At 31.3% G+C, this 19,686-nt stretch overlaps 2 protein-coding genes and 1 long non-coding RNA gene across 3 annotated transcripts in view; 2 read left to right on the top strand and 1 right to left on the bottom strand.

Moving 5' to 3' along the window:
• Positions 1-6,984, top strand: part of LOC123654298 — a 139,718-nt gene extending 132,734 nt beyond the window's left edge. Inside the window, exons 15-20 of the mRNA XM_045590213.1 lie at positions 299-424; positions 1,286-1,369; positions 2,287-2,429; positions 5,205-5,435; positions 5,771-5,947; positions 6,466-6,984. Coding sequence (XP_045446169.1) covers positions 299-424; positions 1,286-1,369; positions 2,287-2,429; positions 5,205-5,435; positions 5,771-5,914 — 728 coding nt within the window. The 3' untranslated portion in view covers positions 5,915-5,947; positions 6,466-6,984. The remainder of the gene's footprint in view (positions 1-298; positions 425-1,285; positions 1,370-2,286; positions 2,430-5,204; positions 5,436-5,770; positions 5,948-6,465) is intronic.
• On the bottom strand, positions 120-18,166 carry LOC123654300. The gene is made up of 2 exons (XR_006743222.1): positions 17,984-18,166; positions 120-400 (listed from the first exon to the last, which is right to left on the bottom strand). It is a non-coding gene; the product is annotated as an uncharacterized LOC123654300 (long non-coding RNA).
• The window catches only part of LOC123654296 (transcription cofactor vestigial-like protein 4), a 31,012-nt gene continuing 28,632 nt past the window's right edge, over positions 17,307-19,686 (top strand). The window contains exon 1 of the mRNA XM_045590210.1: positions 17,307-17,702. The gene's annotated coding sequence lies outside the window, so the exon portion shown is untranslated. The remainder of the gene's footprint in view (positions 17,703-19,686) is intronic.

The raw sequence follows: 19,686 nt of genomic DNA, 5'->3' as shown, positions 1-19,686 counted from the left end.
TAGTACCTAAATGTATTGAAAAGGTTGCGTTTTATGAATAAAATCTATAATTTTTATGCCAAATCTCAATAGCTTATACCATAAATAGCTAGGTTACATTACATTTAAAATATAATCGATTCACTTAAGGTTGAAGTATTTAATCGAGCTTAGTTTCAATGAAGTACAAAAATTTGCAAAATGTTCTCACTAGACATAATAGTATCTCATTTCATTTACATAAAGCGCAAGTCAGAAATGGAGAATGTGTAGGTCGTAGCGGTAAGTGCCTGATGCTCATAATGCATGACTGTTATAGCACCGCATTCGCCGAGACGCCAAAAGTTGAACCTTAGGATGAAGAGCCTGTCACTGGATTCGCCGGAGTGCGGAGAACTCAGACGTCGCCCGCGGGACCAGCCTGCACAGGGTAGCAGAGTACTATGTACGACCATCGATATTAATTACAACTGAGGTCAAAAAAACCCATGACTTTAAACCTTTATTAATACAAACTGCCTTTCAAATTACACATTGCAAGATTTTATTGCAATTGATGGGGATCTTAAAATAAATCCTTAAAAACATAGCCGTCTTCGCAATATAACATGCGGTTAATAACTATTTATTTATAAATATTGTAGTATATTAAGCATATTATATTACGTACTGAAGTTAATGAGTCGAAATTTATTGATCTTGTTAGATATTTAACATGAACCGTCCCCGGCGGTTGTTTAGTGCAACATAGTGTTGGCATCGTTTCAGCTATATTTTCAAACGCCATCTGTTTGACAATTACACAAAAATGCACACTTATTTTGCAATTATAACAAATACTTGAATAAATTATACCAATTGTTTTTGAAAAAATATGTAATAATATATTGTAAAGATGGCTTATTATTTTGTCAAAATTTAATAATATTGGGTTTTTTGGTCTCGAACAGAAATTTATGTGATGTCTAAAAGCGATGTCTTGTATCCACAAGCTGTGTTAAATGTACACCACTATTTTTCCCTTGGCTTAGCTTGTGTCTGTATTAGCTAATTGTTGCCGTCTACACACTACTGAAATTTCCTGATAATGCGCTTTCTACGTCGTTCAATGGTAACCCAAAAGTCTAAGTCTCAAAAAAAATTCTTCTTTGGTTAATAATATTGTTTTTTTATTTGGCAAAATATACAGAATTTTTATATTGAACCTGCCTCACAACAAAGAAAAGATGTATGTACTATCTTCTATTTATCGCTGATTTACTTTATTTTTGCATGTCATTATTAACTTGCATTTATTTTATTTTAGGTGACTACAGAACGCATTGCATGAGATATGGCTCTTATAAAATAAGTAACCCCATGATTCACCACTATGCTCATACTCAGTCATGTACGTTGACCACAAATATAACATATCATTGATATTCAATGTAACACAAGTGGGAAGTAATTTACTTTCTTATTTTAGTTACTAGTTGTAAATGTAATTTGGCAACTGCTTATAAAAGGCATACAAAGATGTACATTATTTTATTATAATACAAAATCATGCCATAAAAACGCTTGTCAACGATAACGAAATTCATTATTGTGATTAAATAGGTACAGCATTGTTTGCCTTAAAGATAAGTTGGTATAAATAACTTGTTTGTGATCGTCGTTATTACAGTGTAGCATGTTTATCAGTAACCAGTAACGATTTTAACGAGAATTAGAAACACAATATACAGATTATATTTGATTTTTTTATTTGTGTAAATATTACCGACACTATTTCAATATCATAACTAATACTTAGTTCCAAACTAGTTATACTTGAGAAAAAAATTAAATAATAACCGGTAATAACTTGGAGTTACGTTAAAATTTTACGTAGTACAAATAACAATAAACTTAAGTCGAACCTAAGATTTACGTTTTGGAATTTCTTTTATATGGTTTGACCTTCAACAAATGATTTAAGGACAAAGTAAACGAAAGGAATTTTAAATAACGACACGCAAAAAAGATTGTCTTTTCTTTTTATGCGTAAGTACTAAAAAATTGGACGATCCTGAAGAGATCTAATAAAAGTGTGGTCTTACATTTCAATTCAATCAACTTTTAAAGATTTTTTTTTTTTTGGCTTCGTACATTTGCCGAATTAAACAGAAATATTGACACAAATGATAATAATTAAAAAATTGATAATTGGTATTAACACACTAAAAGCTGTTGATTTTTGTTTCAATTGAATAAAACAACTAATCAAGTTTTTTATCGCTTTAATCTTCATAATTCTATAAAACCTATAACGATCGTATACAGCGCCATCGTCTCCAGTACAAAGCCGACGACTTCTCAGCGCTAGAGGTGGCCGCATGAACAGCGTTGAACTGCCTGACGAACCCGATAAGAGTTTGTCATCCAATAGTGCCAGTCCGTGCCCCTCACCAGTCAAGCAATACAACGTGAGTATTTTTAAAGTACCTAAAACTTCTGTACACAGGCTTGATTTGGGGAGTAAGCTGGCGAATGCGTGACGAGAACGTTACGAAAGGTGTGGTCGGGTGAGACGAACGGAAGTTTATCGTGCAGTCTAAAGCACACTCGTTTTTAATAATACTGTAAAATTTGAAATTCAGATTTAAAATCTTTTATTATTTTCTAGTAAATAAGCACTACATTTCTTATGATTCCTTGAACTTATTTTTATTAGGCTTCTGTATAGATTAACAACACCAACCCTCTACGCCGCTTAATAATCTAAGTTATCGAGAATACGTTGTTCGAATAATCTGATAGGATATTTTTATAAGATGATTTTTTTAACTGACTTCCAAAAAAGGAGGAGGTTCTCAATTCGACTGTTTTTTTTTTTTGTTTTTTTTATGTATGTTACTTCAGAAAGTTTGACTGGATGGACATATTTCGACAAAAAAATTTTTAATCGAAAGGTGGTGTGTGTCGTTTGGTCCCACTTAAATTTATTTGAGATTTAACAACAACTTTTCGAGTTATATCTAATAATGCATTTTTACTTGACTATTTTTTGTCGACCTAAGTTGTATTATACCGCATAACTTTTTACTGGGTGTACCGATTTTGATCATTTTTAATTTAATCGAAAGCTGATATTTATCTTGTAGTCACATTTAAATTTCATCGAGATCTAATAACTACTTTTTGAGTAATCTTTGATAACGTGTATTTACTCGACAATTTTTTTTTGTCTACCTCCGTTGAATTACTTGTCGATATAATTGAAGTCGGTTTTTTTTTCGTTTGCGAACAAATACTATTATTATTGACATGAAATTTATTCGCAAGATAATTTTGGTATTATAATTTCAATATGACTTCTGGCATATGACCGCCGCGGCTGGATCGGACGTAATCTAATCTGGAGGTCCAATTTTCGAGGACTTTTTCCAACATTTATGCCCGTATAGCGGTACCATTGACTGTAGCGTTCTGACTAGTATCGTTTTTAAAGAAATACGAAGCAATAATTCCACCAGCCCATAAAGCACACCAAACAGTGTTTTTCTGGATGGAACGGTGTCTCAACATACACTTGAGGATTTTCATCACACCTACGGTAGTTCTGTTTATTGACGTATCCATTAGAAAAAGTGAGTTTCATCGCTTAACAAAATTCGCGTATCAAAATTGGGGTCAACGGTAATCTTGTTTTGGGCCATTCACCGAATCTACACCTTGCTTCGTGTGGCTTCAATTCATGCACGAGTTGGATTTTGTATTTAAGCACGCAAATCAAGATTTTTCCACAAAATCTTCCATAAAGTGGATGGACACATATCCAATTCCTGTGCACGATGGCGAATAGACTGATTCGGGTTTTCCTCTACGCTACGCTCCACAGCAGCAATCACTTTTTCTGTACTCACTGTACGACATGTCTATGGATGCGAATTATCATTTAGAATAGACGAAGTCGTGCGAAAACTTTCCATAGTTAATCGAATTAATTGCTCTGATGAACGATTATGTTGACCATAAAGTGGACGTAGTACGCGATGCATATTTTGAACAGAACTATGATTTTCAAAATAAATCTGCACAATTTGAAAGCATTGTTCAGTTCAGTTCTTTGCTTAATAGCTTTTAGTTGTTTGTGTCAGTTTGAGAAGCATTTTTCAGGCATCTGTCTATTCATGTCTATGTTGATATGCCAAACCAAACAATAAACATAAATCACTAGACAGTTGACATAATGCCTTCCATTTAAAAAAGTGTTGCCAACTTAAAGTTCTATACCTCTGTAAAAAAACATCCGCTATTTACTCGCAAAAGAAAATAACCGATTTCAATCATATCGACAAGTAATACGACGTAAGTAGGCGGTAAAACAGTCAATTAAATACGTATTATTAGCGATAACTTAAAAAGTACTTAAGTAAGTAAATAAAATTATGTGGTGTCATAGGACACCAGGTAGGAACAAAGTTCCTTCGGATAGTATAGAAGCTACACAATTTGAAAAAAAAATGTTGAATTTTATATATATTTTCTAGTTCTTGATTTTTTTTTAAATTTTGTTGATTGGTTTTTATTAAGTAATTAAAAGTATTTAGGAAATTTAGTATTTTAGAAAATAATAAATACTGTAAAATAAAATAAATCAAACAAAATAATAATAATAATATTAATTCAAACTATTGAGTGAAATAAAAAAAAATATGTGTCTTTATTTATTTTTGTCGACAGCATAAAATTACATAAATAATTTTAAAAAGTTTACTAGTAATATTTTTGTTTTACAAACGTCATATTATACAGTCGTGTGACTGATATTACGTCACTTCCGTTATATATTTTTCTTACGGTTTTAGTTTCACATCTTTCTCAGTTCGGTCGCCCAGCCAAATGTCCAGCCTGCTGTAAGGAACTTCGTTCCAATAAGCACCACCTTTCGATTAATAAGAAAACAAAATTTTTGAAATCGAGCCAACAGTATCAAGTTACGAGGTATATACAACGTAGATCGATGAAATAATAGTCAAGTCAATAAAATAATAATTAAAAAAACCGCTACCTGAGGAACTACTAGAAAATAAATCGAAAAGATTGGAACAAGATAAAAATTCAATAATTACACAAAGCCAGCGAAATAAATCGAAACAATATCGAACATTATTTACTGTACACTTAAACATATGAATACGGTAGTCCTTCGAACTTTTATGCAGCGTCGTTCATAATGTACATAACATTCACTTCAGAAACATCAACGACTCTTGCCAACGAACTTGTACGTGATTCTCTACAACTTCAAATCGCGACACGCCGATGAGTTAGACCTGAAAGCGGGCTACAAGGTTACCGTCATCGATACATCTGATCCGGATTGGTGGAAGGGAAAATGTCTCGGCAAGATTGGGTACTTTCCATCGAAGTACTGTACTAAGCTTCAAGCGGGAGAAAGACCTCTGCAAGTTACTCACAATCTGCAGGTATTAATTTCTTGAAATTACACGTTAATATTTTTTTGTAATGGATTTAGGCACTTAATAAGTTTAATATATATATTTTTAACAACCCGTCAGTAGGTATTTTGGTCGGTAAATATTTTAAACTGATATACCTAATGTTTTGAATAAAGTTCGTAGAGCAATATTATTTTTTATCACAACGATTCAACAGGATATGTATATCTCGTAATCGTAAAGTACGATATTAAGAATACATATTGTAGTTATTTCGTAACAAATTTCAATATTAAGCAACCCTGCGATATGAGATTAGTCTAAAAAATAATATTCAGAAAAATACTATAAAACATTTGCAGGTATCTGACGGTGATAATGGATTGATGTTGCTTCGTGATCAGATTGTTATTCAAGTGGGCGACGAAGTTGATGGCATGGTGATGATTCGCTCCGGTGACAACCGTCAAGGTGTGTGCCCGGTCAAGTTCTTACAGGAGGTGTGACGCTTTAAGCTACCCCACTTCCATGTCATGAAGGTGAGAAAAACTAAAGCATAATATAGGTATATGTTTTTTTATACAACTAGATCGGCAAACCAGTTTATACCACTCATCTGATGGTAAACGAATACCTTAGCTTATAGACGCCTGCAAATCCAGAAACATCGTAAGCGTGTTGCCGACCCTACTCCCAATCCCCCAGGAACTCTGGCCTCTGGTCACCTTACTCAACGCAGGAACACAATACTCCTTGAAAGCTGTGTATTGAGGCACTTCCCCAATTGTGATGGTGAAAATTTTGAGCAGGATATTTACTGCTGTGCTCTACTTCAGATAAATTTTAGTCCTATCAGTCCTAAATTTGATTTTATTTTTAAGGAATTGTGTTTACTGTTGACCCTGATGTATATGATATTGACAACTGAAAAATTGACATTGTCAATGTGGATATATAAACAAGAAATAGATTTATTGTTCTATTTCGTATAAAAAATATTATCTATTGCAAGGTATAAAACGAACTTTAATCAATACAGATTATGTTAAACTTACAGAGACGCGGCTCCCTATCTAAAGAATCCAACAAATATTACGAATCTAAGCCGACCCGAAGCGCCCCGGTCACACCCTGTGATAGCGAAACATCGACTTGGTCCGACACGTACGAAGCGAGACGATCAGACAAAGCGAGCTACGAAGCATCCGTCGAAGGCATGTGGTGGTGGAAAAGACCATTAGGAGTGAGACGAACGACCTGCAGATGTGGAGCTTCCTCTTCTTCCAGACCCTTGCAAATGACGTCGTGTACCGGTATACCTTTCGATGATTACGATTACGATAGACGCCCCGTCATGTCCGGAGACCGACCGCTCAATTTTGTCAGACAACTGTTTCTTTAAATATTGTGTTTCCATTATTTCAAATTTTAAATATAAAAACCAAAAAATCTTGGTAAGAATGGTTTTGCAATACGATATTAACGTTATTTTGATCCTATATTATTTCGACATCTGAGCTGACCAATTCAACTATTTTGATATTTTGCTTAAAATATTTAAATATTTTATATTCAGTATGGCCTATTTTATTCAAAAAATACAATCCTTCCATATTCAGAATTTACTTTAAGGGTACATTTTTATTACTGCATAAGTATATACAAAAATATAGCAACATATCATTTTACAAATACAATTATAGTTCCATACGGTTGACATAATTAATACTATAAGTAATATATAAAATTAAAAACCCTTTTATTATATTTATATAATATATATTGAAGTTTAGCCGTTTACATAATTATTAGACTTATAATAACTTTTACCGTCCCAAACCGGGCGATAGCTTATTCAAAATTATATATTTACTTTTGTAACTTAAAATAATCTCAAAAATTAGTTGTTGATTGACACCCGATGCACATAAAGTTATTTTCAATGTGATAAACATTTCGAAAATAACTAATAAAAAATATAATCCCTGCAAAATTGCTGATATATCTTACATATATAAGCATAAATAGTTTGAAAGTACGTACATTACAATTATAAAACATTTTTTTTCCAAATACAAAATAGCAAAACAAATCCGAACATAAATAAACATAGGTATTAAAAACATGAAATCAAAGAGGAAACTAATAATTGCGCTATTTATTGATTTCTCTTATTGTGATCAAATCTCTAGTCTCGTCTGACAGGAGGAATCTATTTCATGTCTTGATGGAAATGTTTGTAAACGAGAACAGTGCCTATATTTTACAATGGAACACAGGAATATGGTGTTATTGACAAGTTAAAATTGGACGTGTAGGTAAATAGTAATTCGTATACAGAAAGTATTACTTTAATGATAAAAAGTAAATAATTTTCGACCGTGAAAGATATATGAAAGTGTTATATTTTTGATTGAATCTATTAAAAAACTACTCACACTTTCTTTTAAAATATTCTATCTGCCTGATGCATTAATGAACAATATTTTTCATATGTGACAGAGCATTTTATTTTGACATATCGTTTACTTCGATTAAATTAGTACATAAACAATTTAGTAGTAATACTTAATAATTAATTAGTAGAATATATTGTACATTGCAATTAATGTAGAATTTTTAGAAAGTGCGTCACTACATAGATGACACTTTATTAGACATTGTAATTTACGTTCTTAGTTTCATAAATTTGAAAACATTTAATATGTATATCTGTGTTTTATGTTATAGTTCAAACCTTTTTAATTCTGTTATTATAATGTCTATACTAGGAAGATAGACAATATTTGGTAGCTATATGCCAGGCAGACTACTACTATAAAAAGATTTTTTCCTAGGAAATAGAAGTACAAAGTACTCGTTTAAATATAAATGTTTATGTTATATACTGTCTATCAAATATTATAATAGAGATACTCACATCACTACATTAATTTTAAATTACCTAATTGCTTTTTACTTTTAAGAAAAATACGACCTGCTGTATTAAAATTATTTTGAATATTGGTACTATATGAGAAGTGTTTCTAGCAACACAAATGGCCATAGAATTTTACTTTGTTTCAACGTAGATAAATTAATATCTGCATATGATAGTAACAATCATTGTATGAGGTTCATTTGTTAGTATATAACTATAAGTATTATCTACAACGTTTAAAAATATCAGCTTTTATAGTTCCTTGTAAACCTTCCTATATTTTAATGTGTAAAATTATCTTTGAGTACTTTGTGTAAAACACCAATGTTTAAAAAATATCATTTATCCATATTTTATTTGACACGTTTGAACCGTCCCCTTGAAGTTCTAAGTCTAATTATACCTAAATAGAGATAACAAAAAAATTATCGAAGTTATTGTAAGAAAATATATAATTAACCACTAGATAGGGTATGTGTACACTAATTTATAATTGTTAAGGTATGATCACCTCACTCGAGGTGAGGAAATTCATCATTATATAAATATATATCATAGAATTTACATAAAACTACATTCAGTTGAAACGTTTCGAAAATTATAAACCTTCTTTTAAAGTCACGGTCATTTATGTTTTATTTATTTTTTTACTTTTTTTAATTCAAACTGACATTTGATTAATACCTAACATTCAAATAGAACTTGGATTGGTTCTTTAGTGAAAAAAGACTTTTAGTGAAAATAATATCTATAATTAGAAGTGTTATAAGTTGTTTTGCGTTATTTTTATTAAAATGTAGACATTTAATTCGTACTACAATTGAAAGTAGAATTTTCGCACATCTTATTTTTCGTAGTTTATTAAACTAGGTGTTAATTCTATTGGAATATTTTGAACACCTGCAAGAAATGTTTTGAATCTTTTTGACGCTGTGGTCTGAAAACTTAGTAAATAGGTTCACAAATTTTTTAATTACACCTCATACAAAAATGATGTGTTTTTTCGCTTTTTTCAAAAATTTAAAATGTATTAAATAATAATGAATAAATAAATCGATTTAGGCTCTTCGCCCAAGTTTGACAATCGGAGTATTATGATTAAAGTCCACCAAACCTTAAAACCGATCCTTATTATTTAATCCAACTTGGCCGTGATGAATGGATCAGAAATTAAATCATTAATTTATATTTTTTCTTTATGTTAATGTTTATCCGATCTAGAGACGAATTTAACCAATCTGTGTAATGAATGAAAATTATTTTATAGTTATTTTAGTACTTATACCTGCCAATCCAGTAGTTAAAGTCAGAAAAATAAAAGACTTCATTGGATTTTATACACTTTCGGTTGGTATTAAATTCATTCCTTCAACTCATCGGTTTTTAATTAACAATGGCCTGGCCAGGAATTTTTCAGCGAACCCTTTCGCGATTTATTCTAATTAATTTTCATCATTAAATAGTGGGATGAATATTATGTATAGTTCGGATCTTAGACTAATAGCATACAAATTATTGTCTCACAACAGCTCCTGGCAAAAAATCAATGATAAGAATAAATAGAGAATCAATCCTTAATATATAATATGATATAATGATCGGAATTTTAAAAAGACTGAATGGGATATGGCCATATTTATAAAAATACTTATTTGGCTATTATTAAATATTTTTTTCCGCGTGTATCCATAAATCTATTTTATTATTCGACACATTATTCGTATAAAACAAGACAAAACAAAAGGATTCAAAATATAAAATTGCTATCTTTATCCAAGTTATCATTAAACTCGATATTATAATATTATCTAGAGTACCTTTATTAATTAAAAAAAAAAAAAAACAATATTTTGTGAGAGCACACCTTATGAATAGGATAGAATTATATATAAAGTAATAAAGACACTTATAAGTACTGTTTAATTAAAATATTTTCTTGCAGTGTCGTTAAAATAAAGATGATATGAACAGTAAAGCAAATGTTAATATGAGATGGAATATTTAAAGATAACAAATTTGAAGAGAATATATTTTTATTAAGAACGTCATCTTAGAAGTATTTTGTTTGAATATTAAAATATTTTCTTCTTTCAACCTCAATATCTTTTTTAAACTTAAAATAACTAGAAAATCAGTTATTAATGTATTATGTAAAAAATGTTAATTATAGTATATATTTAAATGTGTGTATTCCATCTTAAATAATCATATTATGAAAAGTAATGTTATTATACTCGAAAAGAACCAAAGAATAGAAACAATTGTTTATTTATAAAATATAATAAAAATACCCTGAATGATTCCTTAGTAAGATATTTATTTAGAATAAGCTTAAATAATATATTATATTACATTTAATACTATGTTAGATAATGAATCAATTAAGCCGAATATACATTACGAAACTAGTGTCATACATGATAAAATTTTATTATTAACAACTCTTTCAATACATTCATCTGTCCCTAGGTTGCATGGAAGAGATCGCTTTTCAGCGATAAGGCCGCCCTTTGTACCTTATGATACTTACAGAAATAATACAAATCAATCTGATATGTATTATTTCTGTTTTGGTGTACAATAAACTGTACTTTTATATTGTTACCTATGACAATAGTGTCATTAAAAATAGTGCTAACGTGGAATCTACGATATGTCAGTATTTATAGCTTCCGCCAACATCAGAGCTTTATTTTGCAAAATGTTGTCATACACATGTTATTGTATAAAATTAAGAAAAATTTGTCTCGTAAGGAAACACGATGAATTTTTTCGACTATTACCACCCATATCACGACTAAAAAGATACGTCTTTCAGTGCAGGCGCTTTCACGAATTGCAACACTAGCAAAGAAGACACTAGTATCGCGTCGCGTTTAGAGTTTTAGACTAGGGGTGAGCAAACCGCGGCCCGAATAGAGATTTCGTGCGGCCCGTGTCGTAGTGTCAATATTATTATAAGTACCTGGGTGACCGAGCCCAGCTCGGTATTTTTAGTAAATCGTGAAGGATTAGTAGTAGAAGAGAGAGTTAAAATTATTCGCTGCCGGTTTGGATGAAGTCTTTTTTAACCGACTTCAAAAAGGAGGAGGTTACTCAATTCGGCTGTAGAAAACTCAATATATATATATATATATATATATATATATATATAGTCACAATTCAGGACACTTTTTTTTGTTGTCTAGAACTTTTTGATAATTTAATATAAGATAATTAAACTATAGAAAAGAAAGTAAACTATTAAGATTCTATATATATACTATGTACTATTATATATACTATATACTATTATATATACTATAAACTATTAAAGATTTCCATAGTAATCCAGAAATGAGGAAGTAAAGCGAAAAAAAAAATTAAAAGTCCTCTCCTGTAAAATTAAGAAATGAACTGTTTTGATTTTGTTGCACCGAAGGTGCGATATATATATATATATATATATATATATATATATATATATATATATATATATATCACTACATAGTATAAAACAAAGTCGCTTTCTCTGTCCCTAAGTCCCTATGTCCCTATGTATGCTTAAATCTTTAAAACTACGCAAAGGATTTTGATGCGGTTTTTTTTAAATAGATAGAGTGATCGAAGAGGAAGGTTTATATGTATAAAAACATCCATTAAATAGTGGAGAAATACTGTTATTTTTGAGGTTTCTAATGTGATGTCGTAAATAATTACATTTTTTTCGCTTACATTGCAAACGCAGGCTGAGAGCTACGAGATTTATCCAAATAATGTACTAAGTATTGTACACATTGAAAAGGTCTACAGAAAACTTCGCTACGGTATATGTCTATCTCTTATGGATATCCCACAAAAACATTTTTTGTCATTTACTTTTTACGACAAATAATGGCTAATTTTCGAAGCGATTTTAACCAATACAGCATTAATCCTTATCTAATTAAATACCTTAAATACATTGTTGATTTAATATAGATCTATATTGCCCTTTACAGCATATGATTTAAATGAATATTTTTGAAGATATTAGATTGAAAAATTGCGATACGTAGCGTTTGCGGCAGTTCCGGCCGGCTTTTACTCTAAAGAAACGCGTACGGGCCACGGGCAGTAATGAATAAATTAAAACTACTGGATCGATTTTAATCATTTTTCAGTGAATGACATAGGCTATAATTATATTTTATACCCGTGCGAAGACGGAGTGGGTCGCTAGTATATATATATTTTAATGTATGTTCGGGGATAACTTCGTCGTTTATGAAAAGATTTTGGTAATTCTTGTTTTGGTGAAAAGGAGATATCCCTGGTGTGATAGCATGATAAGGAAACCAGGATCTAACGATAGGATCCTAGAGAAATCGAGGGAAACTCTCGCAAATCCGCATAACTGTATATTATACTTAACATACTACTGGGTTTAGTGATTTTGATGATTTTTAACTTAATCGAAAGCCGATGTTTATCATGTGGTCATATTTCATCGAGATCTGATTATAACTTTTGGAGTAATCTTTGATAATGCGTATTTCTTGACTATTTTTTCGTATACCTACGTTGTATTACTTGTCGATATAATTGTAATCGGTTTTTTTTCGTTTGCCTGCAAACATAATTATTAATAATTAACTAACGCAAAATAAAAATAAAAAATAACGATAAATTACAAATTGATACAAAATACACAATTACAACGCTTCAGCCTGTAATATCCCACTACTGGGCATAGGCCTCTTTCCCCATGTAGGAGAAGGATCAGAGCTTAATCCACCACGCTGCTCCAATGCGGGTTGGCGGATATATTCCCTACTAAGCGAGTAACGATCACTATCAGGTGTATATGATAACAACCGGGGCCGACGGCTTAACGTGCTCTCCGAAGCACGGTGGGGAGACCCACAAGGACTGCACAAACACCCAGACCACGGCAAACACCTGTATAGCCAATACAAATGTTTGTCACGTGCGGGGATCGAACCCGCAACCGCCAGCGCAACAGGCACAATCCATGGCGTAACCGTTGCGCCAACGCATGTCACACACAATTACAAGGTTGAGAGTAATTGCTTCTCAAAAACTCACAGGCGCTCCAACAAATCGTGTTTTTTTTTTCTGAAAATCATATTTAAATACGAATTACATTATTTAAAAAATATGAATAATATTTTTTTTACCAATAATAATAAAAAATATAAATGAATATAAAAAATCAAAAATAAAAAATAATTAAAAAATAATAATCATAAAATATGAATAATATTTTTCGATTTTACCGACATAATAATAAAGAATAAGAACAGCCTATTTAAATAAAAAATAACGAGTGCAATTAGAAAAAGAAAAAGAAAAAATAATTGATAAGGGACATGGGGATTTGAACCATGATCTTCTCGGTTGATCCCGACTGGACGATTTCCCACCGAGCTATTGCAACTAAATTGACAAATGCGAAATTTACCTTCGTATTCTAACGATATTTTTTTCACTCCCTAAAAACAGGGATAAAACGATATTTTCTGAAAATGAATCCTAGCTAGATAGATTTATCTCCCCCGAAACCCCCTATATACTAAATTTTATGAAAATCGTTGGAGCCGGTTCCGAGATTCAGATTATATATATATATATATATATATATATATATATATATATATATATATAATCTGAATATAATATAACTGTGCTATTCCAGAAGTTCAAGTAGTAAAAAATCTTGGTGTTGAATTTGAAGGGTCTTTAAGATTTAGAGAGCATGTTCATAAAAAAATAGCCAATAGTTACGCTTCGCTTAAAATGCTTTATAAGTTAAGACCATTTCTGAGTGCTGTTGTTAGAAAAAAACTTGTCAATGCGCTAATACTGTCCCACTTGGATTATTGTGATGTAGTTTATGGGCCATGTCTTTTAAAACAAACTGAAGCGAAGATCCAAAAAGTACAAAATTCCTGTATGCGTTTTTGCCATAGTATTCCTCGTGGATCTAATATTACCCCTTTCCTAAATAGTTTTAATGTACTCAATATGAAGCATAGACGTACTCTTAAATTGAACACTATCGTATTTGATCTGAGAAAGCACAAGAGGCCATCATACTTGGCACAGAAACTGAGGTGGCTAAACGCATCCGACACCGATAATTATCGGTCATCGCGTATCGCAAACCTTATTGTACTTCGTCCGTGTTTAGTGGCGTTTAGAGGTAGTTTTCGCTTTGCGGCTTCCAAATGTTGGAACGACATCCCACCTCCCATTAGATTTGCTGCAACTCGTTCGAAATTTCGTGACCTTACCAAGAGATGGCTCCTTGAGCAGCAAAAGTCAGAATCAAATTGGCAAAAAGTGAAGCTATCAATACATTGATATAGGCGACTATAGCATTTCATCAGACAGTTGATACGAAACGCTCACTGAGCTGGATTTGTAGTAACTATGACTTTATTATAAGCGTATAGTATGTCTCACGTGGCTCGCCATTTTACCTACTTGTACCTTCGGCAATGTACTTCATTTATTAATGCTGGTTTTTTATTTTTTTATTTTATTAAATACTATTTTCATTACTTTTTTCGTTACTTTATCTAGTTTTTAAATGTAAATCTAACGTCCTGTGCTGGCAGCATTTGTAAAGGTGCGGACTGAAAAGCAGCAATAAGCTGAGTCTACGACCTTTTCACCAGCATTTTTTATAAAATCTCTGTAAATTAGACTAAGAAATCTTTTGTTTTTTTTATGCTTGGTGAATAAACGTCTTTATTATTATTATTATTATTATTATTATATATATATATATATATATACAAGAATTGCTCGTTTAATAATATAAGATAAGGCACACCAAAATTCACTACTTGTACCATCAAATCTTATTATTTTCCATCATTCTGTGCTTTTGTCCCGTATAATAATTTTTCAAAATTTGCGGCCCTCTTAGTTGGTCACCCCTGTTTTAGACGATGAAATCAGTTGAATCATAAAATATTATGACACAAGTTTTATACAATAACTAGCTGTACCATGCGCGCGTTGCTACGCTTTTTATTTTTTGGCTGTACCAACTCGGAAATCTTTGTGGGCTCATGCACAACACTTTGCTGAAGATCATGATATGATCAAATGCATTGCATGCACTTACGATTCTACAAAGGACATACAGACAAACGTTCAGTTTTATATATATATAGAGTAGCTGACCCCGCAAACGTTGTTTTGCCCTATATATGTTATTAGGCCCCTTAATCCACCCCCCTCTTATAACTTAGGGGTATGAAAAATAGATGTTGTCCGATTCTCAGACCTACCCAATATGCAGGAAAAATTTCATGAAAATCAGTCAAGACGTTTCTGAGGAGTTTAACTACAAACAACGCAACACGAGAATTTTATATATTAGAAGATAGATAGAAAGATCGCGAGAGACACAAAACACTTTCAGTGTCGTGAAATCGATGATTGCATTGTAAAACTTGAGGTTTATACGTGAAATTGTTGATAAAATTAATATCTCGTAAATACTTTCATGTAACTAGTTTCATAATGTAAATTGGCTTTATTGCTACAAAATTCACTCCTTAAAATGTGACATGATGTATGGATATGCCTGATTACTTTCATTTATTTTTTTAATTTAAAAAAGGGTAGACAAACACTAATTTTGAATGAATTACATTTTTTCTTTATCTTAGATAATATTTCTTTAAATGCTAATTTGATCATAGATTTATTCACGAATATACTTCCTTACTCTGGATATACGATGGGCACTATATTATTTAATCGGTATATAATTTATAAATGGTCTATATAGATATATATATTATCATTTTTTGAAGTTATACTTCTTTGGCGCGTTAGGAAAACGATGCACGCACACACCGTCACGAAAAAACCGACACCCTGATGTTGTCAACGAAGAAGAAGTTAGCAACGTAAAGTTAGCTAGCCAATGAAGTATAACTTTTACCTACGTATATAAGTATAAACACACTTTTTGTAAGGAATTATAATAGTGTTTTATAATTACATAAATGTAATTATAAAGCACTGTAACTAACTATTATACCTATATAAGTTAGGTACCTATGTGCCACATTTAGTTCAGTTGCTGCTTTAAAGGTAATAAAATTTAAAGATTAATATGTTTATAAAGTATTATATTTATTGTTTTTTCTGTTATTTATAAGCGTGTCATATAAACTTTTTAAAGTTGTGTTATAATAAATAAAATATATCATTATTTCTCTTTTTTCTCCTTAATTTTTCTTCTTATACATTGTTAGCGGCATCTAGTAGTAAATATTTTCAACAATCAACACCTAGTTAAATAGGTATAATATCTATCCTCCTCCATCCAATAAATATTTACCTGTTTCGTAAAATTCTCCAGCGCCGCCTACAGATGGCATTAATTCAATAAAAGTAGTTTCATGTAAATAATAAGCTACAACAAATGGGTACCTATGAAATATTAAACTACACAAAACAGAATCTTAATACTTATTCTTGGTTTCAAATAAAACATTTTATCTAAAGTAACGAACCGAAACAATAATAGCCTGTTTGGCCACGGTACATGCACAACGACTATTATATTACGGTGGGCATCGCACCGAAAGCCGACCCTACTTTTCGCCTCCACGCCATGTGTCGATAACCCTGTATAAACGCAAACGAACGCCCGGCTTACCATCACGCCTGCGCTAGTGTAGTCTCAAAAACGCGATACCAGCTTGGACGCATTCCAATAAAAAAGCAAAACATTGGTTAACTCAAAGTAGACATTTAACATGAATACTTTAAAAACTGTGTTCAAAAAATCTTGATCATAATACATTAATAAACTTTAAAATAATAATATCATTCGATGTAGTAATTTTAATAACGAATTATTAGATATATGATAAGTACATATATGTGAACCGCCTTCGAGCTGTTGAAATTCCGTCACACAGATGGCAGCACTGAAAATATTTGACATTCCGCAAATTCCAATCGCAGTGGGCACGGCTCAAATGTCAAACGCGGCTATTTCGTCAACAGAGTCGTAGCGCGGTAGTTGGATTTTATAAAATAACAACAAATATTGTTTTAGTTTACAAAAAAGAAAATGGATATTAAGCGATAAAACTCGATATACTGCTTTACATTATATAACATTATTGTTACTTATCGTGTGTTGGAGAGAACATTACCTCGCGTAGTTTTTGCGAATCGTTTGATATTGATTTTTATTCTTCGCCGGTTTTATAACATTGTTAGAAGTTAACTATATAACTTAGCGCACTATCATTAATTCTATAATAAGACTTAAGTGTTATTTACATGTTTGTTATTGCCAAGTGATAAACATATAAACTTTCGACCCTGCATTGTGTTGTATCGTGGGAAAAAATGTAAGTATAAAATATGTAAATTGTATATAATATTCACACTGGTTTTATATTTATCTTTAATAAAGCTACGCCTAATAATTATAATAAAGTTTAATTTACTATCTTGCTAAATTTTTAACGTTATATCTTTATCGTCAATAATAAGCACCGCACTTTAAAGTAGCTTAAGAATAGTTATCCCACTTATTTTTAAGAAAAATTAAAACAACGCAATTAGATTCATCTGACAACAGCATCAAATAAGTAGCTATCGAAATAAGTACGAGTAAGTACTTACTTACCGGTTTGATTTACGAACGCGCCACGCAAAAAATCCGCCGCTACTCGGAGCGGGGGCATTCAGTGAGCATGGCGAGGAATCTCGCGAACATAATAGCGTGGAATGCGAGTGATATGCGCCTCTAAACATCGTTTCCACACTCGCGGCCCCGTTGATAACGACTCGATAATACCTCGCCCGATTACCCAATGTGACCCGCACATTGATCACGTACTTATTTTTTAGTTTGAATTGTATCCAGAATAACTATACATTCTGGTGCAATAATTTAAATAATAGGTTTTATAAATATGCAATAATGATATAAGGTTGTGTATTCGTTTAAGATATAGTACAGTCTAATCGTATACCTTCTATAGCAAGTTTAAATGTTTTTGTCATACTTATTTTTTTACTTAAAATACAATAAAAATGTACCTCTTTACATAAAACTTTTACAAGGTGTAATTTATTTTTTTATATATGTATATATAAATGGAATACTACGTTTGATTTTATTTAACAATAAATATTGACAACTGGCACTCACGTACAAGTCATTGTTCTGCCTTCGAAATTATCTCAACCAAGCGCATCATTATTTTTATGGATATGGCATTGCATTCCATTTGTATTAACATTTTGCTACTTATATTCTTTTGCGCTATGAATTCTTAATTTTTACGAATAGTTAAAAGTGATTACACTGCACCAAAGGTTTTGTATTTAAATTTTATTGAAATCTTATAAATACGAACGATCCTTTGCAGCTTTACAATTTTGAACATCTGCTTATTCTCGACCCTTCAAAGACACGTGCGCAAGCACACAGCAGGGGTGGCGACCGTCGTTAAAGACAGGCAACACACCCCAAACGCGGTCAATACCGACATGCGATATGGACTCTAGTACTTTGTAAAAAGGTGCAATATAATAACATACAAAACGGTTATACAAAAATAGATTATTATTTTTACCGTACGGAATGTCAAGGTTCGATCACCATGTGACTTTTAGGGAACATTCAGGTGACGCCAGTTGTGCCTTAAAATTTATTTTTTTTATCTTGAACAAGATGTCCCGTATAGTTTACCTTGCTGACGTTAATGTCTACTGTTTTGTTACTACTAGTCGTAGTGTGATATTTTATAGCCTATCGTACTCTGAACAATGCAACTTTAGTAAGTACTGGTACACAAACTATAATTTTTTTAATTAGGTTTTGTGTCTATAATTTACAAACTAATATATTCTTATATAAATAGTATAAAAATAAATATAGTTTTTTTTTCATTTATCATCATTATCCATAAAATCACTTTAAATAAATAATAATATATCTTTCATAATAGGTACATATTTCAAAACTCATATTATTAAAAAAAGGGGCTAAGTTTTAAAATGATTGAAAAATTTATTCTTGACAATAGATTTTGTATTATTAAACGTTTCTAAAATAAGTATATAAATGTACATAAATTAGTATAGGCACATACAAGTAAACTACTAAGAATATATTTAAATAAATATGCTAATTCAAATAATAGATACGTTTAAAGAATCTGACGTCATAAGCGATGTTAAGAACCTTATGCGATACATAATGACTAGTTCCTGTTCCGTTGAACGGCTCCGTGACCATATACAGTACAAAGACTAATAAAACAATTTCTTAATATGACTACTTATAGCTAACTTCATTAGGAAAAAATCGTCGAAACTAGA

The sequence above is a fragment of the Melitaea cinxia genome, chromosome 6, assembly GCF_905220565.1.
Source record: "Melitaea cinxia chromosome 6, ilMelCinx1.1, whole genome shotgun sequence".
In the NCBI taxonomy this organism is placed as follows: domain Eukaryota; kingdom Metazoa; phylum Arthropoda; class Insecta; order Lepidoptera; family Nymphalidae; genus Melitaea; species Melitaea cinxia.
This window is presented reverse-complemented; position numbering and strand designations above follow the sequence as displayed.